Here is a 26,442-nt window from a genome sequence, read left to right as displayed (position 1 = left end):
AAGCTCAGCGATCTGCGCAAGAACTTCCTCAGATTGAGAAGTACAGCATCAACAGCTGCTCAGTAAATGGAGGCCATGAAATGGTGGTGACAGGATCCAACTTTCTTCCAGAATCCAAAATTATATTTTTTGAAAAAGGACAAGGTAAATATTGTCTTGCTGGGTTTTTTTTTTCAAACTAAGCTCAGTACCTGAGGTTCATTTTAAGAAATAAGAGTGTTTTAAAAGGAAAAAAAAAGTCCTGAGTAGTAATTGGGAAGTTCATTTGGGCACTGATCTATGTGCTGGTTGGCAATTATTAATGAAGCAGTACTTCTGATTCAGGAAGACAGAAGGTAACTAACTTGGAATTTGTGTATTTGAAAGATGCTGCCGACAGATTATACCGTCTATTTGCTCATTCTTATTATAAAAAAATTAAAAAGTAAAAATAATATCTAATTGAAATGTACTATATGGCATTGATGCCACGTTGCATCTGATTTAGTCAATGCATAGGAAGTGACTCCTTAGCTAATGAAATAAATGCTAGTTAGGAAACAATGAAGCACAAAATCTGAACAGCTTAAATTATCATTTTGGTGACTTAAGTGTCTGATTTGAACTTCCAGGAAAACGGTAGCAAAAGAAATTATTAAAAATAAAAAATTGCAAACCGAGTCCGAATCTTCTACATCTTTTTATTTCCTTACATATGTAAATAAGAGCGGTGTTACTTTTATTAGCAAGTGCAGTATGTTACGTAATCGTGGCGTTTGCCACACAAGCCAAACACCTTTGGAAGCAGCAGAGCTGCTGCTGTGGTTGCCTGGTTACCTGTAACAGCAGCCTGGGCAGAGAGAGCCCAGAGCTGGGTTCAGGTGTGGCTTATGGCGGGTCAGAGCACAGGAACCTGCCCAGGAGATCGCCCCTCTCAGCACAGGCACCTTGCCCAGCTCTGGGCCCGCGGGGTCGGTGGGTTCAGGGCAGGGAGGCCGCGGGCACCGTGACCTGGGGCGCGCAGGGAGGGGTGGCTGGGTTATCTCTGCTGCTGACTCAGCCTCCAAATCATCAGCAGTTTGTTGGAATAAGCACAAGTGGCAGCAGCAGTTCAGCCACCCTTCAGAAACACGAGGGGAGAACGCTTCTGTCCACTGCCAGCACTCAGAGCCTCCTCTGGGCTGGGATGAGCATGCGGGGTCCAGTGCAGAGCCCTGTACAAACAGTGGCTGGAGTGCTGAAACTCCTAAAGCATCTCTGGACTTGGTTTACAGTGTGTGTCTGTCAGTTTAACAGCCTCTGTATGACTGAAAATAAATCCAGTTTTATATTAAGTATGTAAATATTTTTAAGATGAATTATTAAAGTGTTAAGAAAATGCTTTTTGCTTGAATTATTTGTAAATTTCTCTCAACAGATGGACGACCTCAGTGGGAGGTAGAAGGGAAAATAATTAGGGAAAAGTGTCAAGGGGTGAGAAACAATTTTTCTTACTTCAGAAAGCTTATTTTCTTTAAAATGTGAAAATAGACATTGTCATTGTTGTTCTGAAATTTAGACATCATTTATTAAAGTAAATGGATCACTCGCTAACTCAGACAGACAATTGGAGAATTCTAAATTGACTTAACACTATAAAGTAGCCATTAAGAGGATGCTTTGAAGGAACTGGAAATAGCATGCTTGTTGTGAAAGCAATGAAAAAAGAACTTGAAAATTAAAAAGTGGAAATTTAGGATAATTTTGCTAACATGACAAGTTACTTCCAGTGCATTAAAATTCTTTTTAAATGCATAATGATCCAAAATACAATTCTTTAACTGCTAGGTTTTTTGTGCTCTGGCAGATAGGCAAAGCATCCTTTAGATGATATTTAATTAAAGCACTATCTTCAGAGCACTTGTGTTTAAAAGAAGATAAAATTCTCCAAATAAAAGTTTGCTTATAGTGCTGTTTTACTATGTATGCAATGTGCATAAACTTGAAGTCTGCCAGTTTCAAAATACTAGGGTGCTTTAGTTTTACCATAAGTGTTTCAGTTTTTCTGCAGTGAGTAGTTTCATTTGCATTAAACATGTAAAATTTTTTTTATTTCGACTTTGCTATAGGCAAACATCGTACTTGAAGTTCCTCCATACCATAACAAAACCATCACAGCTGCAGTCCAGGTGCAGTTTTATCTCTGCAATGGCAAGAGGAAAAAAAGCCAATCTCAACGTTTTACTTACACACCAGGTATCAAATGAAAAATGCAAAAGTGGCATTTTATTTTGTTTTTTAAAGTGGACATACAAAAATACTCCACACAGTCCTGTCCATTTGACACATGTACATAGATTAGCTTTGACCTGTTGGCAAAACAGTTACTAAAGTTGTGTAATTAAAAAGCTGAAATACAGAGTAATAAGCTCCTCTGCTGTGACTACAGCCAGTTATGTCTTCATTACACTTTCTACACAATAGTTTTTGCATTCTGCTTTTGTTTCATGATGAATCTCAGAAGCTGCTCTTTAAATAACCCTGGTGATGACACAGCGGATAGTGAGATCATACAAGAACAGATTAATGCTTTTTTCCCCACTCTCAAATGTCAAAAAAGGAAAAAAAGAAAAAAGGGTTTAGATACAAGGGAGGTCAAATTATTTTTTTCCCCACTCTGGACACGTTGCAGCTTACTGAGACAAATCAGCTTGTAACTTAGCCAGAAGTAAAACCAGGACATATTAATTGCAGGTGTAGTATAACAGCCTCGTCCCTCCCACTTGGTGTGAGGAAGAGCTTACACCAGACATGCAGTGCCTGCTCCTTTCCTGCCCCTTGCTTTGTGGGCCATCAGAATTCCCAAGGTACCCAAGGAGGTGGTGGGGACCCTTTGGTGCTGCTTGGAGCACTTGGTCAGATATCTGGAGTCTTTGAAGTCGGATATGGATATTAATATAAACTTCTTAAAACTTCTGTATATGCTGACAAAGCCAACTTCCATTAGTTAACACAATTTAAAATAAGCTGTGCTCACTTGTTGTGCTCTAAAATTACCTTCTTTTTAAATTCAGGCAATGTTATTGAGGTGTCTGGTAGGCCAAGTACACATTAACTGTGTTACCCGATTTCTGCAGTATTTGTCAACTGTTTTTCAAGAATATCAACTCCTTAGATAGTTATACATCTATATTTTTGTTTGAAATATCTCTATTTAAATTATTTAAATAGTGGAATGAAATTGTGACAGTTACTACTTAAACAAGAAGCAAGCTGAATTGTAACTGCAGCTGTTATTATACAAGCACTTAAAACACTCTATATGTATTACAGTTCATCCAACTGTAATACTTAGTTAACTATATTTTATAAAGTAGTAAATGAGCATTTAAGTGTTAGCATTTTTCTACTAGTACTTAAGACAAGTATCTTGTAGAGACCCGACCAGTAGTTTAAAAAAAATAGACCTGTAGTGAACCTATAACGGAAAGTGTATCAGTTTGTAACTCTTATAAGAACAGTTGTTGCCATCATTGAAATTGGGGGAGGTGCTTAAAGAGCTGCTGTAATTAAAACACAGTGCACTTCTCAAACTAGCGTGTGTTGCCAAAGTTAGCTGTCCTTGTGATCAGAAAGGAAAGCCTGAAGCCTGCTAAAAAATTCCTTCACCATTTCCTAGTGTGTGATACTGAACTCACATATGCCTATCTTCAGCTCCCCCCCTCTGGTGATGAGGACATCCTTTAGATGAACTGGACTTTCTCTGGCTGGGTTGCAAATGTCTTTATAAACATACATTGCATAGGAAGGTGTGCTGGGAGGGGAGATGCTTGCCCTTGAGTACCTGCTGGGAAAGTTGTTCTGGCTCTGCAGAGCTGATGTAGCAGGCACAGAAACAAAGCAAAAGAAGGGAAGCAATGACACGAGCAGTGCCGTTGTGGTAGTTAAACAGCAGTCGGTGTGTATTTGTTACAGGGTTCAGATGGGCTCGAATTGTAAAACTGTTTTACTTTTTCTAGTTATAATGAAGCAAGAGCACAGAGACGAGGTGGATTTGTCTGCTGTCCCATCCTTGGCCCTGCCCCACGCTGGCAGCGTCCAGGGCCTGCACTCGATGCGAACGCAGCTGCCTTCACCAGAGCAAGGGCACCCCCATGACAATCTGCTGTCCACGTCACCTAGGAGCCTCGTGTGTCCCGTTCAGCCGCCCTACACGGCCATGGTGACCTCGGCAGTGCCACACCTGCCACATATGCAGGGTAGAAACCTCAGTCCGAGTGAAGAGTGTCATGTTTTGCCTCCTGCTGTGGTTCAGTCTTTTCAGGTAACATCAGCACCTCCCGTGAGGCCTTCTTACCAGCCTATGCAGTCTAACGACGTGTACGACGGGCAGCCCGGTCTTCCTATGAACTCCGCCTCCGGCCAAGGATTCGACGCGATTTCATTTCCGCAAGACACGGCCGTACCTCATTTGATAAATCTCAGCTGCCAAGCTCTACCACCGATGCAGTTCCATTCTTCGGCTCCGGGTTCCATGTCGGCGTCGAGTCCAGCAGGGCACCCGCTGGCGCACGCAGCTCACTCGGGACAGTCGCCTGCTCACCTGCCGTCGATGGGATACCACTGCCCGGCCTCCGGGCAGGGCTCCATCCCCCCTGCGATGAGCCGCTCCCTCGGCCAGGCTTCTCCCCAGCTGCAGCAGGTCCCGTACCACTCTCCGAACCCGGCGTCCGCTTCCTCCCCGTCCCCGACGGCTTCCCACCCGCTGGGCCACTCGCCGCTGTCCGGCCCCTCTTCCCCCCAGCTGCAGCCGCTGCCTTACCAGTCTCCGAGCTCAGGACCCGCCCCGTCGCCGCCGCCCGCCAGCCGCTCGGGGCAGCACTCGCCGCAGGCCGCCAGCCCCGCGCTGGGAGCCCTGGGCGCGGTGTCGCCCCTGGGGCCCCACCCCGCGTGTGACTCGTCCCCCTTCGCACCCGAGGGGGCAGCTGTTCACATCAAACCAGAGCCTGAAGACCGGGAATTGAATTTTCAAACTATAGGACTGCAAGACATCACGCTAGATGATGGTAAGTGGATATAATATTGCGATACTGGGGTTATCATGGGCGTTAAACTACGAAGTGGGTGTGGGAAGGTTGTTTCGTTTAGAACACGCTGCTCTACACAGAAGGAAATTTACATCATCAGAATGGAATTATAATTTGTGTCCAAAAGCAACAACTTGTTTAAAACCAATTATATAGGCTGTTAATTTGTAGTTATACAATTCAAGCATTTTAGTCTGAGTTGCCCACAGATTTTGGTTTTGTCGTAAAACAAGGCTTGAGGATCGACTCCTACACATTGTGTTCAAGAAAGTCATTTGAAGTATTTTCTGATTGATACGTTTCAGTGAAAATCATAATACGATACCTAAGTTGCATAGATGTAGTTTGGAGTCTTGTTTCTTGGAGTTGTCCCAGTTTTGAAGGGCAGGCTGGTGTTTTGATAATCTATCACATGCATTTTGGCACTGTCTTGGTCTCCTCACGGACATTCTGTCATCATTCAGCAGGATACCTGTCATCATTCAGCACCTCTGCTCACAGTGGCTGTTTGCTTTCTCCACTCTGGCTACCTTTTTGAAAAGTTCACTTGTTTAACATAAACAGAACAAGGACATTATAATGCTATATATATATATACAGACTATAAAGGACTGTATTGTAAATATTTAGGCATTTTTAAAATTTAGTTATTAATTAAATAGTTCTTTATAATATTTCCCAACCAAGTGAAAAAAGAAAAATATCAGATCCTAAACATCATACTATTTGAGGTGTAGATGCAAAGCAATTTAAAGAATATGTCATGCTAATAAAAACTGGAGGAAAAGAAGGCCTGGCCTTAAAAGTTGTGTAAAATGTGTTTGGTTTTGATGAAGGGAGTCATGCCAGTGTCTCTTTTCTAAAGTAGCCTTAAATGTTGTGGTTTGGGGTTTTTTTAATCATCCCTGGTAATTACTTAATTGCATCAGCAGTAGAATAAAGAATTAAGTATAGGCCATCTGTTAAGTGTCTGTGTCAATCCCAGCTCCTTGCATAAATGGAGCCTTGCTATTGTTACCTCCAGACAGTAGTAATAAAATTTAGTAAGAAATGCCTTTAGGGAGGTGGCATAGGAGGAAGAAACGGAGAGAAAGCAATCTACTTGAGCTTTCTGTTCAATGGCCACCTTGATTAAACAAAGCTCTCTTTTTAGAAACACTGTTTATCAATCAACTTAAGTTTATTTAGAAAGGAAGGAAGAGACTGATTCTGTCAAGGACTTGCTAAGGGGAGAAAACAAGGCTTTATGAAACAGCATGCAGCAAAAAAAAGGCATTTTATACTTCTATATAGAGGAGTGAGAAAGAAATCTAATGTTTCGAGAAGTGTCAGGCTAGAACCTACCTTTTTCTCATCCCTCTTCTCTCCACACCCACAAAAAAAAGATCTAGAAATCAATCAAATATAACTAAATACTGTAGTTCGACTCTTCACAAAGTAAGCAGAAGTGTTTAGCACTTATGAGCATCTTGGCAGTTTGTTTATAATTGTTCAGAAATTAAAATGGACGCGCTGTAAAAAGAAAGGAGTTTTCTCTATGTCACAAATATTCGTTGCTTTTTGATACCGTTTCCTTTGCTTAGCACTGAAGTGCTGACAAAGCCATGGAATCACAGGAGAAGCTGTCAGAGCCCCACTGAAAGCGTGGCCACTTCCTGATGGTTTAGACTACAGTGAACATGGGACTCAAATGGCCACAGCTTAATTAACTTCTTTTATTAAATGATGGTTGTAGAAAATTAAAGAAGTTCTGATAACTGCTGATTAAACATACTTCATATATGGAAAATTGAACATGGATTTAAATGCTGAACTTGCCCTTGGCAGCAGCACTGGGTTTGTGAGCAGATTCCTGCCTTTCCCTTCCATGTTGCCACCATGCAATGATTTTCTGGAGGTTGGCTTTGGGGCTTGTTTGCATTTCCAATTTGCAAATACAAATCAGATGTCGAGCAAGAAACCTGCTGTTCCAAAAGTCTGGAAGGGCTCAGTGACAAGAAGCAAAGCTGCTCAGTTCTCTCAGTCTGAGTGAATACTTCCTCTGCTTAATCAGCTTTAAGGAAGAAAAAGACAAAACATGTTTAGACAAGAACACTTTTTTCCAATAATTTATCTAACATACTACTCTAGTTTAAAAAGTAATTCTAAAATTTCTTTTTCATGTATAATTGAATTTTAGTTTCTGTACAAATAGAGCCAGGCATAAATAGCAAATAGACTATTCTACAATAATGTTATAACAATTAAAGAAAAAAATCCAAACATAATTACATACATAAAATGAGTGTTGATACAATATGTTCCCCCAACTAATACATCAGACCTGAAAGCTCTACTTAATTGGAAAATTGGTTTTTGAGGGTTACCAATTAAGATAAATAAACCTCTCAAAATAAAACACTAAGGTAAAGCTGGTTGAAAATTCTTTAAATCATGTCTGAATTACCAGCCTTAAATATTTTAATTAGTAGTCTTAAAATAAAGAAAAAACTCTGAGAGCATAAATTATCTTCTTTCTTTTAAGTAATGTACACTGTTTCAGAATTAAAATAGTATCTATTTCTTTGTCAAGAAAATAAAATATTTCAAAAAATATTTTGTAAAATTTTAGTGTAGTATGAAAGTGCAACCCCATGATAAAGTTAATCCCAGAATTACTGTGTAGCTTGACAGAATCTGATTTAAGATTCTTAAAACCAAAATCCCAACAAAAAAACCCACAAAACTGGGAAACCCGCACCTCATCTCCAGATCTGGCAGGATGGATAATAGTTAAATACGTTCATTTAAGTAAGACCCCCTAAAAGTGACTCTTATTCCCTCTTTGGCCAACATTCAGGTGTTTTCTTAAAAACACACCAAAACCCCTTTGAAATCACTCCACAATACAGCACTACAAAGCTGCTTCATCCATCAGTGCTCAAGCCGAGAGCATCTGGATTAGCCTGGATCCAGCGTCTCCTGGAAAGTGTAACACATTTGCAGCTTCCCTGCAAAGTCCAAGGTGTTAGCCAGTGACCAGATGGGGAAGCTTTTTAAATGTTGTTGTATTCCTTTGCCCTTTGCCTGGGCTCTGTTCAGACTGTGATTGAACACAGGTTACACCATGGAAAGGCAGATCCTGCCCATGTCTCTGCAGAAAGGATGCTTCTTCCCTTTTTACTCCCCCATACTGAACTTCGTGTGACTCTTCATTGTCTTGGTTTTCAGGAGGACCTTGTTGATATCCTTAGAGTTTTCTAATCTCCACCTTGAATTTGCATTTATGTTTTGTTTCCACTCTTTCCATCCTCACATCCTACAGGGAACACCTTCTAATTCACTTGAAACAAGGGAATGAAATGCATGAGATCACGTACATATGAAATTCAAATTACGTTATAAAAAATACTTGAAACAGCGCAATTTCAAAGTAGTATTGTATTCACTACTTCAAAGGTATTCCGAAAAAGTTCTCTTTTCTGCTTAGGTTTTGGTAGTAGTCAGGCTGCACAAGCTTAGAAACTTTTGGGCTGGAATTAAGTAAAAGCAGCTTCGTCCCCTCTACTTTTTATATTGCCTGGTGTGTTGGAGTGTGTTGGAGCTTTTTTCCTGTAGCATCTTCCACCAAGTCAGCACTCTGGCCAACACCTCAGGTTAACATTTCCCTGGATAGACCGTGGAATGTTTAGGGCTGCAAATAGATGTAAACAAGGCAGCTGAAGTGACAGGAAACAGGCAGCTGCTCATTTCTGGCCTTTCCCATATCTGTCATCCATACTGGGCTCTGCTGCACACCCATCTGTTGGGGAGGAAGAACCCATCTAATAAAGTTTCTTCCCCACTTGAAAGAAAAGCTACTCAAAATTAGACTCAGTTTGGTTTTATGATGAGGCCTAATTAATTTCCACCCTGTTTTTAAAAAGTGCTCCTAATGTAGTGGTTTACCTATTCCCACTGTCAAGGTTTAGGTTTAAAACTGTTCCAATATTGTTGATCTCAAATTTAATCTTTTGTGGTTTGCAGTTTAGGAGGGAGTTTACCTTGGATTTCATGGCTTTCTACAGTGATGAGATTTCTAACATGTACACCTGCATTTAACCATTTTAAGGTATTGTTTGGCTGTATTTAGCAAATCAGGATGACGTTCTACTAATCCTCTTATATTTTGTTACTCATTGCATCTCCATTACATAAAGCACTGGAGATTAGAAAACCCGGTATATGCATTTACTATAAATCATAACTAAAAACCCCCTAAGCTCTTTGTGTATATAAAGCAATAGGGCTGCTTTGTCAGACACATTCCATATAGAACTCTAAGCCATTAGCATTCATTCATTTCAGTAGTTCTGTGATAACTCTCTAGCTGATGAATTCTCCTGCTGAGAAGCTCAGAATATTCTGATTTTGGCTAGAAGACTCGTACATCTTTGCAGGCAGCTTTTTTTACTGTAGCTTCAGCTTAATTTCTGGAGAATCAAAGTGGTGAGTAATAAGAAAATATTGGAGAAGGACTATACTTTATATATCTGACTATATTTAAAACTTACTCATTAACAGATCAGTGTTAATTAAGGCAGATCCTGCCATTGGAGGTCTGCAGAAGCACAGAAGGTACTGAATGCTGGAGTCTGGTGTAGTGTGGAGGAGAGCAGCTCAAACTTGAGATGTACATCTTAAATCCAAGGTGTGTTTATTGTCTCCTGAGACAGAGTGAAATGTTGCACCTTGCAGTGTGCCCAGCAAGGCCAAGGACTCTAACCTACACTGTGCCTGGAACTCTCAGAACAGTCCTGCACTAAAAGGCATTCTGAAAACTACACCAGTATAAACTGCTTAGTAAGGATGTGTTCAAACTCCTCCTTTCTTAATAATCCTTCTTATTATTAAATCTATGTTGTCAAGCAGTATGAGACAGCAGTAAAAAGTCCTGCAGTGGGATGTTGAGGTGATAAGGCAGCATTTGAAATGTATTGAAAGAGAATGGAAATCTGCTTTGAGAAATGTGTGTTTTGAGCAAAATAAAGATCCGGACTGAGCAGTAGTTTAAAAGCTGAAGGGTGGAGCAGTGAGCAAAGGTTAAATGTTTTGCATCAGGGGTTGTCAGCAGTTAAAGGATGTTTTGACTATATCTTCTAGGGGATTCACTCACTATGTCCATAAAATCTGTGTCAGCGAGGCATCCATGGAGAAGACCAGTTAGAGATTTCTAATGTGTAAAAATGTCAGCTAAAACCTCAGGTGTCTATGGCCAGCTCTCCCTGTGAGAGCTACAGAACATCTTGTAACTAATGCAAAGTAAACTCAACGGGCTCACCACTTCAAAAAGATTCCCATTGAAGACTGTAGTAGTTAGAAGAGGTTAGAGATCTCCATCAGTGCAGGTGGCACTTCTGCACCAAGGTGTGGTTGGTGGCAATTGCAGCAGAACTGGAAGGAGCTCAATGTACCTTGTGAGCCTGGAAAACATCCACACAGATCCTTCAGAACCGCTTTCCACTGCACAACCCACTTGTCCTCTAGAGCCAAGGCTTGTGCTGAATTCTGTGTCAGACAGCTCTCTTCTTGTGTGAGAGAAAAGGTAAACATGACTGCAATGAATTGGTTTCACCAGGATACAGAAATGCTGAGTGTGACAGCGTAGCCAAGCTATGAGCAGGGTATTTGTTACTGTAGCAGGTAATTGCAGAGCTGGTGCTGTGATTCTGCAGGCACATTAGTTTCTCTGTGCAGCTATAAACATCATGTGCACAGGAAAACTATACTCCAACATTCCATACAGTTAGTTGAAAAAAGAAATAGTACTGCTTAGTGGAGTTGGCATTAAACCTGAACTTACTAAAAGCAAGCCTGGCCTATGGCTTGGAGTGGTGGCTTGCAAGGCAACCCACCATGTCTGTGGTAGCTTGCCACAGCAGCCATGGCCCAGTGTGTGACTGCTTTGGTCTCAGAGCAGCACAATCAGCTGGCTGCTCCAGCACAGATGGCTGAGGGTTAATTAGAGCCTGGCAGCTTCTTCATTTTTGTTAGGGAAAGTTGACACTTGCTGGTCACGTGGAGTCAAAACCAGGCTAAATATACTGCAGTAAGCAGTGTGACGTATTTGCAGGGATTCTTCACATAAATTCAGCTGCTAGAGTTCTGTCTGGAGCTGACAGAAGAAGGTCTGTGCCCCAGGAAATATGTGCTGCAGTCTGTCCGTAGTTTTCCTTGAGGTTTGCTGATCCTTATTACCTGTCAGGAGAACAATTCCTTCATTCACTTGTCCTCTAAAACACACAACTTGTATCAAACTCCTTTTTGCGAAGCATATTAAAAAAAGTCCACTCTGTGCTACTCACTGAAGCAGCACTGCAGACAATCATGAATTCTAGAATATTTTGGGAGATTTACTTTTCTGAAACAAGTACAGCTTGCAGGTTATGTCCCACAGCCCACACATCCTGCTTCAGTTCAGCAGCAGTAAAGGATACACAGGCTAAACTTTTAATCAGATAGGGCTACAAAAACAGGCAGTTAATTGACTCCTGTAGGAAGATACCCTGAAAACCAAATGGGATGACTCCAGAAGCTCTTTGGTCTACCTGTATCCATAACAGAACTCTAATTTCAAGTTGACTTCCTGCTTTGACTCAAACCAGGTTCTGATAATTGACAGTTTAAAGCTTTCCTTAAACTTTCTTCACCTAAAGACTGAGTCAGGACAATGAGGTTGTTCAAAAAAGTATGAACTTTTGATCAGTTAGACAGATCTACCAGGTGTCATTTTTCTTGATTTTTGTTTCAACTTTCTAGTTTTCATTTTGGCTTTATATTCTTTGGTTACAGAATGTATTTTTAGTAGTGCTTAAGGTAGTAAAAGGCTTTCTCAAATGTTTAGGCTATTCCAAACTATAAAGGTATTTTTTACATCTATTTTTCTGGTATCTCAAGTTCTGTCTAATGTGTGTGTGTAGAACAAAATCTTCGTGCTGTATCACACAGTTGAAAAGGCTGTTGCTTTACGTCCCATGTTTCCCAACCAAGCAGCAGTGTGTGCTTGAGGACAGTGCATGCTCTGTTCCAGAAGGTGCTGGCTGGAGATGTGTGTGCTGTGCATGGCACAATTTGTCAGGGATTGATAAAAGCAAACACTCACCACTGTCAGCAGCTTTGGTGGTGCACGCAAGAGCCTCAGGATCTTGCTAAGTATGAAACCAATTAGAAAAATTGCTCAGAACTTATTTCCCTGCCAGAGTGACATATAATCCTTACTGTATGAGCTGTGTTGTCTTTATGGTGCAGAGGCTGTTGCTTTATGAGCTAATGAACTCCACTGTTCTCTCTGGAGGTTTTTTGTCAGTGTTTGTTGTCTGCTCTTTTGAAAGCTTCACCTTTCTGAAGAGGATTGTTGGTACAGTTAATTTATTTCATTGCAAGGCAGTTTCCTGCCCATCTCCCTGGTTTCATTAGATCTTTATTTATAAATAAATAACACTTTCTTGCTGTTTCTACCATAATTAATGGGGGAAATGATCTTTTCTTATCTCCTATTATTTGACAAGAATTTGTCCTTAATTTACTCCTTTCCTTCACAATGGCAGCGGGTATTTTCATTGAAACCCAGATAGTGCTTTCCACTTCCCATTTAAACACACGTAACTTTACACTTTGAACAATTAAGCGTAAGAAGTCACCCAAAGAGGTAATTTGAGCTGCTTGAATTTCAGAAGGAAGTAAGAGTAGATTCCATTGTTCTCTCAGGAGTCATCCCTAAGCAGGACTTAGAAACTGTGCTGGCAAAACAGGTGTGTGCCTCTATCCAGCAGGCGTAAATTAGCCAGGGTCCAGAGTAATTTTGTTAATTGTGTTAAAGCCTAGTTGACCAAAATTGCAGCCCTGTCTTGGGCAGGGAAAAAAAAACCAAATCCAACCCTGTTGTAAGCTCTGCATAGCCACTAATCACAATTGAATAAACACAGACTTGTTGGCTAAAATAATGAATACAGTATTTGACATTGATTTTTCCTCTAGGAACAGCAGTTCCATAAATGCAGCTCTGCACTACCTGCAGGGTTTCTCACGTGGCCCAGGTCTGAGGGGGCCACCTGTGCCAGGATAATTCTTGGTGTTCTGGCACTCAGGCTGTGGTGGGTGATGGCAGAGCCATGCCTTGGGCAGTGGGACAGCAAAGGGGAGCCGGCAGCTGTGAGCAGCAACAGCTCCCTGTGCCTGGGGGAGAGGGAAAATGGCACCAAAGCTTTTGTTTACTAGGACTCTGCCTGCCCTGGAGTTGCAGTCAAGGGCCACAAGTACTTCTAACTTGACCACAGTAAGTAAAGCAAGTTGAAAAAACTGAAGGAATAATGTTCTAAACACAAATACTAAAATCAAATTTAAATAGTATAAATTCATGATGATACAACTAGGCAGACATCCAGAAAATTAACCATTACCTTTATGGCTCTGGCTGCTAAATGAAAAGTAACTATACAAGTAAATATACAAGATAAGTGATGCTGTTTTTAATAGGCACTCTGATAACTTAAAAATAGTTACTTATGTCACATCCGCAGTGTTTGTGAATGAAACGGGTTATTTAAATTTAGTGCTATTAAAAGAAAAATGAAAATCACTTCCTGGTTGAGTGAACTGTAACTTCTTGGTTTAGTCCAGTCAGTAGTTATGTCTGTCTTCTTCTCTGACACAGACAGTTTTATCTCTGACCTGGAATACCAGCCATCAGGTTCAACAGAGAAATGGACTCAACATTCAGCACTCATGTCCAACTCCTATGTGGAAAATCTAGAGGGTGAGTCTGCTTACTGAAACGCTTCAATGTTTGAAATTGGAGCACAAAGGAAAGGGGAAAGCGTTTTAAGAGTTTTAAGAGCTGCAAGTGAAAAGCACTGTGTACTACTGAAGTATTGCTGTAACTGGACACCTGTGTATTCTGAAATAGGTGGAAATGTAGCATTTGTGAACCAGGTGTACACTCACTCAGTAAAAACCTCCACTCCACAGAGCTGCCACAGAACTTCCTGAGTGCTGTAGGATCTAGTAAAACAGCAGAAGAGGATATGCAAATCTTAAGCCAAATATGGGCAAGGTAGAAGAGTGGCCAGATCAGAGAAATTTGGAATGTTTCTCTTTTTCAAGAAGATGAAGCAATGTCAATTTAAATAAATGGAATACAGTGGCATGCACCACCAGTCAGAGTATTAGGAATACAAGTTCATAACTAGATTTAGAGTTGAAATGTGCACTATAATTGGGTAAGAATATCTGGATTTATTATTTCAGCTTCTTTATTTCACATTTAAGCAAGATAACTATGCACTGTGACTCTTCTAAAGGCTAACAATATTAGAAATTGTTGCATGGTATATTGGTCTTGTTTGTGTTTAGGCTTTAGTGGTTTTCACTTTATTACAAACGTGTCCCTTTTTTGCTATACATATAAATGCATTATAAACACTTACAACACATTGTGTTTTCTCCGTAGATTTTTAAAGGTTAATAACTGTAAATGTACAGTAGATGGGGTAACAGTAAAATAACCAAGTTTTCATATAACTTTCACACAATCACCCTGTAGACTGATCCTAAGTTTGCTTGTGAAACTGAAATAAACCACACTGGTCTTTTGCCAGCTTTCAAGAAACTAATTCTGCTTTCCTTACCTGTCAAAATGTTATTATTAGTAAGGTAAGTAGCTCCTATTTGGAATGGCAAAGCCAGGGAAAGGACTGTACACCAAGCTGACATTCCTATGTCTTGAAACAGCAAATCAATTAGTAAAATACAAGTTATAACATAGATTATTTCAGTGTTCTACACCATATCCTGTGTGCAGGTCAGAATCTGGTAGGTTCAGAATAATTGCTGAAGAGCAGGAGTTCTTGAAAAATGGAACTTCGGGCTAATAATAAAATAACCCTCAAATACCAGTATCCCAAGCTTAAAAATAACATATTGGGTGGCAAACCCCAAATTTAGGCCTGAGATATATACACTGACAGGTCCCTTTTTAAAAGGGAAACAAAGAGAAACCCGGAGAGAAACATGTTTACACACAAGTGTTGCATTTCACAAATGCAATCGAGAAACATGGCATTTTTTAAAATTAAAATAATGGGTATTTTATGTATTTGGCATAATGTAGTGTGATATTAATACAAGAGACAGGATTACAGAGGAAAGTAGGATAGTTTTGTACCTTGAAGAATGCTCAGTGTCAAATCAGACAAGTTAATTGTACCCACTGCCAGTAGGGAATTCTTACAGAGCCAACTTTCAGGCTTAAATTAGGAAGAGCACAGCTTCTAAATTACACTGCTGGAGAGGAGAGCAACTGTGACTGTAGTGTGCTGCAGGAGATCAGAGCATCTACAAAGGCAGGAAATAACTAATGGAATTCTTGAGTCATCCTTTATAGAAGGGGTAGGTGAGATGTCTGCTTCAGGGAGTACCAAAGCATGAGGAGAACCCACATGAGGAAATATCTCTTTATTTGGTAGAAAGGAGTGTACAAAAACTCTTGAAAAAATTAAATCTTGTTTTGGAGCAGTTTTAGCATCACAGGCTCTGACAAACTTGAAAAGACAAACTGTAGAAAACAATCAAGCTTATGAAGATATAATAGATGGTCAAAAGGGTCGAATAGTTGCAGGCTGTCTGCAGATTATTATGAAGGTTCATATTACGTGTGCAATTACTCTGCTGTGAGAGAGACTACAAGCTGCTTCCACATGCAGAAATCAGAAAAGAACATAAAAGTTATGAAGTTAAATGGGAAATGTGACTAACAGGCGTCTAAGATAAATGATCTTAGAAAGTTTTGTGTATTGATGCTGACAGTGGAGGAACTAGAGGTCCTCATGCCCAGAGTCCTTTGAAAAAGAGACATGTTGCAGGACCTGTCTCAAGGTAAGGTGTCAGTGAAAAGGTTTCAGAGCAGTGACAGTGACAATTGTCCTCAAGTAGATGACATGCCAGACAGCAGCTCTGGAAGAGTAAGCAACAGTTAACTATCAACTGTAATGTAGAACCTGATGTAGAGCCTGGGTAAATGTGACACTGTGGCTGCTCAGCTGTTCAGAAGGGTGAAAACCAAAAACTGTCTACAGGAAGATTTTGTGATTAAAGAAAACCAGGTAGTTAAGAGAAAAAGTGAAAATTAGAGTAAGGGAAAGAACAAAACCTGCACTCATCAGTACAGTGTTAACTAAGCTATTCTCATTTAAAGCTGTCTTGAGTTTAAAATGGACAGTTCTATGAAAACTTGCTCAGTAGTGTTAAAAGTAGTCTTGAAAGGGTGAATAAATGCTAGGATTGTCTAAGGAACAGCAGAGAATAAGAAAATGCTATTCCTTAGATCTATTTTGTGGCCACATTTTGTCTCTGATGCCACAAAGGAATTAGATGAATGCCTTTTGTTGGATCTTTTTCTGCAGCCAGAAAAAGAAATGCGGAGAAAATGCCAAATATAATAAAATGAGTGGGGGCACAGAAGAGGTAATGGAAGATAATTCCTGGGAAAGAAACCAGTAATTGACCACCAGGTAATCCTGGGGCAAGTTCAGCACATCTGAAAGACATTGCTACTGCTATAGGGAGTTAAGTTTTGGAATCTGCTGACACAGAATGTTGCAGTTGACAGAATTTTGCAGAGACCTTAAAAGAGAGAAAAATCCAAATGGGACCATTTGGCATGAAAGATACTGTCTATAACTCAGGAGTTCCCTGGGAAAAACTCATTTTGGAGGCTGGTGGAACACTCTGGGGAAGCATTGTTGTACTCTGCTCTTGCCCAGTGCAGCCCTAGTGGTCTGTAATCTGAACTGGTTTGCCTGAAGTTCTCCATGGAGGTTTTTAGGCAGTAGTTTTGACTTAAAAAACCCTAAATGCTGGGTAACTGCCAATAAAGAGATTTGCTTGTCCTATAGAAAGTAGATTAGTGGCTTCCTGCAAGGAAAGAAAGGTTACTTGCATTATTCCCTGAAAGGCCTGTAGGTTCAGGAATTTCCTTCTTATATAATATATATATACTTAGACTTCTGTTTTCCTTTGTGCTCCAGTACAAAATATTTGTCTTCTAGCACAATGAGAGGGGAAATTAGATACAGAGCAATTCAGAAGCATATTGGTTTTGCTTAGCATTTGATTAAAAAATATAGTGCCTTTACTTTTGATATTAGAACTTCAAATACCATAAAAACACCTTAAGATAACTAGTCTAAATTCATAGTTGGGGAGGGGGGTGGGTTAATTTACCCAAAACATTCAGGAATTTACTATTAGAAGCACCAGCTTTCATGATGATGTCATTCTTCATAACACAAGAGCCTTGTTCTGTTCGAATCAGTGGACATGGATCACTCTCTGTAGGTGGGAATTTCTCCAGAGAGGTTGGTCAGTGCTGGAACAGCTGATAAGATCAGCACCCATAGCTGTGGGTGTCACTCACTGCACAAATGGCTGAGCTCTTCAGCCTAACTTTAGGTCTTAAAACTCTGGATTGCAAATGGCCAAGTTTGAAGCGCTCGTGCTGAGCAGCCTGGCAGTCAGGCCGTGCCTTTGTCAGCTGTGCAGTGTGAGCCTTCAGTGAGCCGAGGCAAAGCCCTCGGTGCTCCAGCTGCTTCCACTTGTGCATTGAGCAGGGACTGGAAACAGGCAAACACAGCACAATGGGAAATGAAAACCATGGGAAGAACCCAGTAAAACAGAGTAAGTGGTTGCTCTTATTTTACAGCTTATTTTACAGCAGATCAAAAAGTCAGTGCTACTTCTACTCTGTTCTACCCATATTGATGTTAGGATGCTGCTTCATATTTTGTAATTTCTAATTTTGCAGGCTGGAGCCTCTATCTGACATTTAGTGCTTTCTCAATGCAGTGTGTTGCTCCTTTTTCAATGCAGCACAGAGAGGGAGAAGTTTTGCAATGCAATATTGCAGTATCACCGGTATTGACCAGGCCAATCTAATCTGCCTGTAGCAGATTTTCTCCTCACCAACCTAACTTCTCTTTTGCACAATCTATTTTTAACTGTTAGTATAAATTTGCCAGCCAGCTCACATTCTAGATAAATACTAAGGGAGGACAAGGTGAAACTATTGCAAATAAAGTAACAGCTGAAATTCTGAAATCTGGGAAAACTGCCAAAGAGGTCAATTACATAGACAGAGAAAAGTTGTTGAAATCATTTCCATTTCACAGCCCAATATTTAAAAAAAAAAAAAAGAAGAAGAAAAAATATTTTAAAAAACCCCACTGTATCACAGTTTGACCTGTGCCATATGTGACAAGTTTTCAAAGTGCAGTTATCACTGTTGTGTGGAGGAATATGCCACGTGTACACAGTGTAGTGTATGCACCCCTCTCTCTTTTCACCCACTCCAGTCATTATTTCAGGATTAGTGCCTGGACTGTTTGCACAGAAAAGAGATCGTAACATTTTTGATGTCATCCACTCAGAATAATTTTAGGTATCCGTAGATACCAAATGATTACTAAATATTAGCAAGGGCTCTGTAATGATTTAGTGTGTAAGACATTTCTGGTTCCTCTTGACTTGAGGCGTGAGCAGAGGTCCAGGCTGTGGGATCAGAAGTCAACACCTGGCACCAGAGGTACCAAACAGGCAGGGATGTAACTGCAGGGGGCAGTGGACTGAAAAGTCAAGGTCCTACTTGCACAACTGTTCATCTAAAGTCTGATGAAATTGGCTCTCTCCAAAGAGGCAGCAAAAGTATGAACTACAAAACACACATGAACCTGGCAGACAAAGCAGTGTTACTGAATCCCAAACAAGCTCTGCAGCCTTCCCCTGCAAACTTGTGCTGAAGAAACGAAATGGTATCAACACAAGAAGGCTCAACAAAATGCTGCTTTCCCAGTGTCTAGTTGCTAATGGTATGGCTCTTAAGGTTAAGCAAAAAGGGAGTATGAAATCTTTCTAGCTATATTTTTAGGGCAGAGTAGCCCCTACAGCCCATAGTCAAAACTAGGAAAGGTGGGATAAAGTGGTTTTTTAAAAGTAAAGAAATTTTCTTTTGTTTTTAACGCATCAGCAGTAGAGCCTGAGTTTGTCCTTTGTCAGAATTGTTGAAATTTTTTCTTCTCCTAATTTGTCACCTGAAGAACTTGAGTTTTGCTAGACAATGTTGTAGAAAACCTGTATTTATGCACATGAATTAAGTTTTCAGTTTTAATCACTGGTTAAAGCAGGTGCTGCGTGCTTGCCCCTCACTGGAAGAAGGTGACATGTCATCCATTCAAATACTGACCTTTGGTTTTTTCTTTTGGTCTTTAATACAAAAGGAAAATGCTGTATGATTTTGCCTTCAACCTTGTACATTTTTGTGCAGGATTTTCTCTCTTCTTGCTGACATATGATTTACATTTTAAACTGCTTTAATTTATACTGTTCCCCATCAGAAAGACAAGTTCCAATTATGCTGGTATTTTATGAATATTATATATGCCATGAAATATTAGAGACTGATCTGAGCTGCTGTCTTCTGTAAGTTCTGCTTTCCTTGAAGCCTTTATTTTTACCCTCATCTGTACCTCATCTAATCAATGGAGAGTCTTCTGCAGTCTGCAGGCTTCCCTCAGTCCATTTGTTGGGTACAGAGTTCCAGACAGCTGAAATGGACATTCCTGGGAAGTGTAAAATAGGAAGGTGTGTTAGGTGGAAGGCCAAGGTCTCTGAAAAAACACCATGGCCAGACACAGCAGGAAAAGCATTTTGGCCTTTTCTTGAGGCCTGCAAGGTGCTCTGGCAGAACGCTGATTTACATACTTACTTTGAAAAAAGCACACTTAAATACTGGTTGGTTTTATAAATTAGCAATTCTTACAAAGTCACTGGGATAAGTAAGATTTCTCCACTAGAATTCTCTGTTGGAATGAAGACATTGTCCTGCATTTGCCTAAGAAATGGGAGATGTTTCTAATGGCAATCCATGTAAACTAGATAAATCTGTATTCACCACGTGCTAAAAGTGTTGCAAAAAACCCCACTGAGCTACAAAACAGCTTCTTATAAACAAATCAGTGATTAGTTAGAACAAAGCAACACAAACTAACCTGTAGCTTTAATATTCTACATAATGACTTCTGCAGGAGTTTGGCAAATAAAACCCCATGTGACCAGCTATTGTCTTCAGTGTAATGTGTTTTAAGGAGAACGCAGTGCCAATGGCTACGTGCTGTTCACTTAAACACCTCTACCTGTGGGAACTACAAAACATTGCAGGACAGATCCGTTTGTGCTGATGGTGCTAGTACAGATACAGATCAGCCATCAAAACTTAAGGGAAGTAACTCATAATTTCAAAATACTGAACTTCAAAATGTTATTTTAACGGTTTTAGTAGTAGCACTCATGAAAGTTTTAGCAGTACTGAACAGCTGGGACACTTGATTTGTACAAAGCTACTGTTCTGTAGATAGGAGCTGTTGGAGGTCCTTAGAGCAAGGTAATTTATGCCCTGACAGAAGCTGGTGGAGCACAGTTCTTATGAATGAACATCAATAATTTGTTTAAAAAATAAAAAGTCACGGGTTTGTTTTTTTCTTAACAGATGTTTACTTATGCATTGCTTTGGCCTAATGAAAATACTTGGGAAAGTGCCCTACCTGCAGTCACACAATTTCCAGTGTCATAGTGCAGTGAAGTTCAGGTTGCTTTGAAGCCAGATAAATTACAAATCTTGGAATGTTTGAGGGAATTGGCTTTTCCATAGCGTGTGTGACCTGTTAGAACCTTCGGGTTCAGCACCATGTGTGTAACAAGTTGTCCTTGCACTTCTGAGGAGAAAACCGTTGCAGTGATGGAGTTGTAGATCACAAACACCTCCTCCCTTACACACAGGGCTGTGACAGGAGGTGGTTTTAATGCTTTCTGAGCAGCTTTAAAGAATATAGACACAACCTCTTTCCAAAGCTGGATTTTCTATGTTACATGGACTCCAGTGCGTTCACAATACTAATACATTTTCTTTCAGAACCACTTACGATCCTGCTGCCACAAAGGACAATGCTCAGGCTGTTCAGTGCTATAAACACAATGAGCAATTTACACCATCAGTAGATTGATTTTGTTATGCTTCTACCAGACAGGAATGGTTAGTAGGAAACTAAATCCTGATATGAAAAATTAAGGAAGCATTAGGAAAGGTGGTGAAGTGCATCAACACTGTTCTGTAAAGTTACCCAATGGAGAACGAAGTAGCAAAAAGCCTGGCTTCCAGCTCTGTTAAGATGTTCAATAGAAGCAGCTTATTAACAGAACAAAACGTTTCAAACATAAGAATGGTCCTTAGTCAACAAAAGGATCCATTAAATACCTGTCTATAGAAGGTCCAAGCAAACTCATGTCAATGATTAAGGAAAAGCCTCTATTCAAAGTCTTGCTGAGAAAGAGATACTATAACCTGCTGCCCTCTCAGTAATGGGAATCAACAGGACTCATTGCCTCTAACAGTGAAACAGTAATTTAGATTGTGGTTATAGTCTAATATTTTTCTAAAAATTGTCATTATTATTTAATGTGATATTTGTCATGTCCATGTAGAATGTTACTCAATTTTCTTTGATAACATTACCAAGGTCCATTTTTGTAAAATAGAGATTTCTATCACTACTTTTACACTTAGCCTTTAAAATGATAATTTTTATCATCTTCCAACCTCAATTGTCCTTCAATCAGTTGTATAAGATTTAGAGTAATATTCCAAGATCGTAATTTCTTAATAACCTCGGTTAACTTTGTCACATTCATGGAGGTGCCCCTCACTTTTAAATAGTACAAGTTGCTCAAACCTTGCCAAAGTTGATACACATGGATATGCAAACTGGCCTGCATATTAGTCTGTCCTAAATCTTTCAGGAGAGAAATTTACTGATAAAATTTAGTTACTGTGGTTTCAGAAATGCAAGTATTCAGAAAACTGGCCCAATTTAAAAAGAGTATTCTATTAACCTGAATCCAAGTTCTGAGGAAGTTCTGTTAGTAGCCTGAAAGAGTTTAACGTCAGAGTTATTTGTTATGCTTGCCACACTCTTGAACTGAAGGAGTTCTGTGGGGAAATCTCAATAAACCTGACCTGTGCTTTGCCTTTCAGTTACCTGTGTGTCATGAATACTCATGCTTATTTTCTTCAAGGGGCTTAGGGAGTCTCCAGCATGGATTATGGCAGGACTTTCTTTCCCCCCTTACTTAACTGTTGCTGAAGCCAGGCTCCTCATTCATCTCCTGTTATGTAACAGCATCAAGGCTTAGCACTGAAAGTATTTCTTTTTAAAAGGGTTGTACTGATGAGTTCTGCCTTTTAGAAAGCATAAAAACTGTCACTTTTTAATATTTCTTCTTTTTTTGTAGTGAATGAGATCATAGGAAGAGATATGTCACAGATCTCAGTGTCACATGGAACAACAGCAGCCAGCCAGCCTGCACGTACGTGTTCTGGATCTCTGGAGACAAGAATATCTGATGGAATCCAGTAATGGATAAGCTAACGACTCAACATCCATGAAAACTTCACGGTTTCTCTGAATATTTCTTCATCCTCTTCCTCTTTAGACTTGCTGTGCTTCCAACTCTGTGGCCTTTATGAACTGGAACAGTGGATCCTTGCAAAGCCCTTTTAGTGGGTTACATTTTTAATGTAGAGACAGAGCATTTTTAGTTCCTCAGATGCTGTAAAGAGACTTAAAATGGACACACAGAATCTACACCAGATATTTTAACTGTTTTAAAGTTACAAACAAGCTTTGCTTTTTGCATTTAAATAGAATACTTTTATATTTTAAGTGCTTCAGATGTGTGGAGATGTTAGTTTGCTCTTATAATATTCACAGTCCTGAACGTGGAAGATTTAATGCACATCTTCAGTGTGCTGCTTGCCCTTAGTGGTAGTATAGTTTGTAACGGATGATTTGTAACACCTTTTGGTCATTTTGGAAAGCCTTTAAAGCTTCTGTTGTTTAATTTTTTTCTTAATAAGATCTTCCAGTGGCAAATCATACCTGTCATCTGAAGCCAATGCCACGGAAGCCATTGTGTATATGAATACTGTAGTGTTTTCTTTTCTTAGATTCATAGGAAGCAAAGCCAAATGTAGATCTGCACTTGTTTATAAACTGAAGATGTTACTTGATAGGCTGCAAAAGGACCATTCCATCATGAAAGTGTTGGGATAGAAATTACATTCCAAAATTTAACTTTTATAACTTTGTGGATAATCTTCCTGATCTTTATTAGCACAGGCTCCTTCTTGAAATAGCTTTTTCTTAGAAAGTTACATTTGTAATCAAATTTGAGCAGTAGGATTTTAGATTAAAGAACAACATCAAAGCCATGTTAGACACAGGAGAAAATTTAATGTTTGCTGAGGATCTAAATGTTCCCATTATCCCTGCCGAATATGGTTTTGAAATCACCAATTCAGTGGCATTTAAGTTTTCAATGCAATAAATCATTTGATCACATCTGTATCTTTTATATGCTGTATGCCCGACCATGCCACTTGGAAGTCCTAAGGAGATGACAGTTACAGCTCCTTAAATTCAGGCTGTTTGTAAATGTCACTTTGCTAAAAAGTAATTTACTGCGAATTAGTGGTTAGGCAGTAGGATGTGTCCATGTTTAATTTTAAAGGTGTGAAGCAGGAGCTACCAAAGAAATACACAAGATTCATCACAGCAGCAGTAAACTCCGTGCTGTGCTCTGAGGATGCGTCTCCCTTATCCCCATAAGCTGATGAATTTGAAACAATCTGTTTACATCATTATTTAAAAATCTCTGGCCTTTCCCATTAGACCCTGCGGAGAGGATCTGCCACTGCCTGTGGAGGCCGCACACATTTCCCTCCCCCAGGAGTCGCTCCTTTACAGAGCTTCCCTCCATGGAACACACAGGGAGCACCCGCCATGGCAAAGCAAGGTCAGCACTACATGGAACCTCAGAACAACTGAGGTGTTCCTTCTGGTTGCTCACTTGGGTGAGCCATGACAATCTAACAAAAATTGAGAGTGCATTGACACAAAGAGTTAGAAAATTGGCAAGTATATTTGCATTGGATCGAGTTCAGACAAGTGTGACCATTTTAGCAGTTGGCACATGGGGAGTACACGCTCTTTGTAGCCTTCCCATGAATGAAAGGGTCTGACAGGAGAGCAGTGCTGAGTTAGAACACCTGGGAGAGTAAACACAGCTTCCACTGCTGTTGCGTTCTGGCAAACAGTGGTGGGGAAACCTTCCACTGAGCTGTTTGCACACAGAACCTTACATCTAGGGTGAGGTCAGTGCCCAAGCAATACCCTTACAGTAGCTGTAATCGCATCTCTGTAATAGCTGAATCATGAACATTTAAAGACCATATATCAAGTGGGTAAAATTGTAATTTTATCATGTACTTATTTTAAGAGTGCAGCCTGAGGCTACTAACTTGATGTTTCATAATTATTTCAAACAACTTTATGCAAGGCCACTATGTACCTGCTGGGAATCTTAAGCATCCTTTTTGTGAATGTACTGTTCAGTGGTGCAAATCTTGACATTTGCAGGAAATAATTGGCAGGGCTGGAATCTGAAAAGTGTGATATTGTAATTGTCCCTCAGCAATGGTGCTTTACTCTGTCCTCTACTCATGTACGTTAAAGATCCTAGAAAGAACTCACATGCTCAGAAATACATCTTATATTTTAACACCTTCAAAACAAACCAAACCACACAATGCAGTAAGTATGTAATTGTCTCAGAGCGTGTGCTGGTGGCAAGGCATGTTCCAGTTTTCATTCATGTATTGGGTCTTTTGCATTAACCATTGTTTGTAGGAGAATTCTGACTGAAAGCTTTTCATACTGTATGGGATTTATGCTCCTTTATCCTGCTGGTACAGACTCTCCTTGCAAGTTCTCCAAGTAGCTGGAATTCACACTGTACCTAAAATATAGGAGCCCAAACAATCCGGAGTTGCTATGCACTAAATTTTCTGATGCCTTTAAATACCTTGATGCCTGTAGACATAGAAATGCTTTCCTATTTAAAAATGAAATTTAAAAAAATATAGCTTTGGATACTAAAGCAGTTTTGTATTTGCCTTGTAAAAGCTTCAATACAAGGGTCTTAATTTTATTTTAGCTTGTGTGATAACGTAGATAAAGACTGTTAATCTTGTATAATTTTAGTGGTATAAAAAGCACACGATCTCTATTGGACTATGCAAATTTAATTAAACAACAGAACCTGGCAACTGTTAATATTTTGTTGGCATCCACTTCCTTGCCCTTAAGTCCTGTCTTCTCCCTGAGTACTTTTCCAAAAATTTTTAATAACTTAGATTATCCTGAAGGAAAGCCTTAATGATGAGGTAGCTTTTCTATAAGGAGGGTCAAAGATCAATGTTCAGGAAAAGAAAATAAAGGGGTAGCATATTAATCCAGGGGGACAGGGGTGAGTTCTGAAATTACCATAAACTAGCAATCTGAATTTCTGTAGTAAAACTTACCTGTTATCAGGGGAACTGCCACCCTTTTTAAACCAAAGAATAAAAAACCCCAGTTTTGTTCTGATACAAAGCTTTGAAACTCTATTTTTGATACTCATAATGGATGTCATTCCTTGAGGTTCGGAAATCATTCAAATTGAAGTTTTATATTTAAAAATGTGGGACAATAAAGATTAAGTTCTAGATGTTTACAGAGCCTTGTATTGTAATTTCATGTACATTTTGTATTTTAAACATTTTTGTAAGTTATGATTGCAGTGCTACTTGCAGAAATAAAGGGAAAAACTTGCATTTAGGCTCTTAAATCATAGTGTTCAAATAAATAAAAATAATGCAAATGCATTGTCATTTATTTAAAATGCGGAGCCAAACACAGTGGGAAGAAACTCTTTTTGGGATGCAGTGGTTACCAGCTGTGCCAGGCTGGGACAGAGGAAGTGAGGGACACTGGATATTCCCCCGGAAGAGTGGTGATTTTGAACAATCTGACAGAGAGTTTGGGGCTCACATTAGAGGCAGCAACAGTGAACCTCCGCCTGTGTAAGAACTGATCAGAGTGCTGGCAGAGTATCAGTCTGCTCACTACTGCTGCTTCCTTCTCTGCAAGTGTTATTGTTTCAATTAGACAATCACAAAATTCTTTTGAAAGATTTTTCCAGAAATAATTATTCAGGGGAGTTCATCATAAACAGTATTTTCCATTCCTGAAAGGACACTGTCATAGCCAAGATGTAGTTAAACTGTTTCTGAAATGAGTGTGAAATTCCAACAAAGTTTAATTTGCCAAATCCTGGCCAATCAGGCAGTACCGAGGGAAGTCCCTGTGGGCAAAGTCAGGCCTTACAACGTGTATCTCATTTCAGTGATCTTGGTGCTACTGAAAAGGGGTTTATCTCCCCTGCAGTCTCTTGCCGG

General features: G+C 39.8%; 1 protein-coding gene across 2 annotated transcripts in view; it reads left to right on the top strand.

Annotated features, from left to right (window-relative positions):
* The window catches only part of NFATC3 (nuclear factor of activated T cells 3), a 65,465-nt gene extending 39,606 nt beyond the window's left edge, over window positions 1–25,859 (top strand). The window contains exons 6-11 of one of the 2 annotated variants that reach the window (XM_040075074.2): window positions 4–144; window positions 1,397–1,452; window positions 2,088–2,214; window positions 3,978–5,024; window positions 13,717–13,818; window positions 22,398–25,859. In XM_040075074.2, the coding sequence (XP_039931008.1) occupies window positions 4–144; window positions 1,397–1,452; window positions 2,088–2,214; window positions 3,978–5,024; window positions 13,717–13,818; window positions 22,398–22,522 (1,598 nt within the window). In that variant the 3' untranslated portion in view covers window positions 22,523–25,859. The remainder of the gene's footprint in view (window positions 1–3; window positions 145–1,396; window positions 1,453–2,087; window positions 2,215–3,977; window positions 5,025–13,716; window positions 13,819–22,397) is intronic. The other variant, XM_040075075.2, reaches the window with a different exon arrangement.
* The last annotated feature ends 583 nt before the right edge of the window (window positions 25,860–26,442 follow it).

Source organism: Hirundo rustica, chromosome 11 (genome assembly GCF_015227805.2).
Source record: "Hirundo rustica isolate bHirRus1 chromosome 11, bHirRus1.pri.v3, whole genome shotgun sequence".
Lineage (NCBI taxonomy): Eukaryota > Metazoa > Chordata > Aves > Passeriformes > Hirundinidae > Hirundo > Hirundo rustica.
This window is presented reverse-complemented; position numbering and strand designations above follow the sequence as displayed.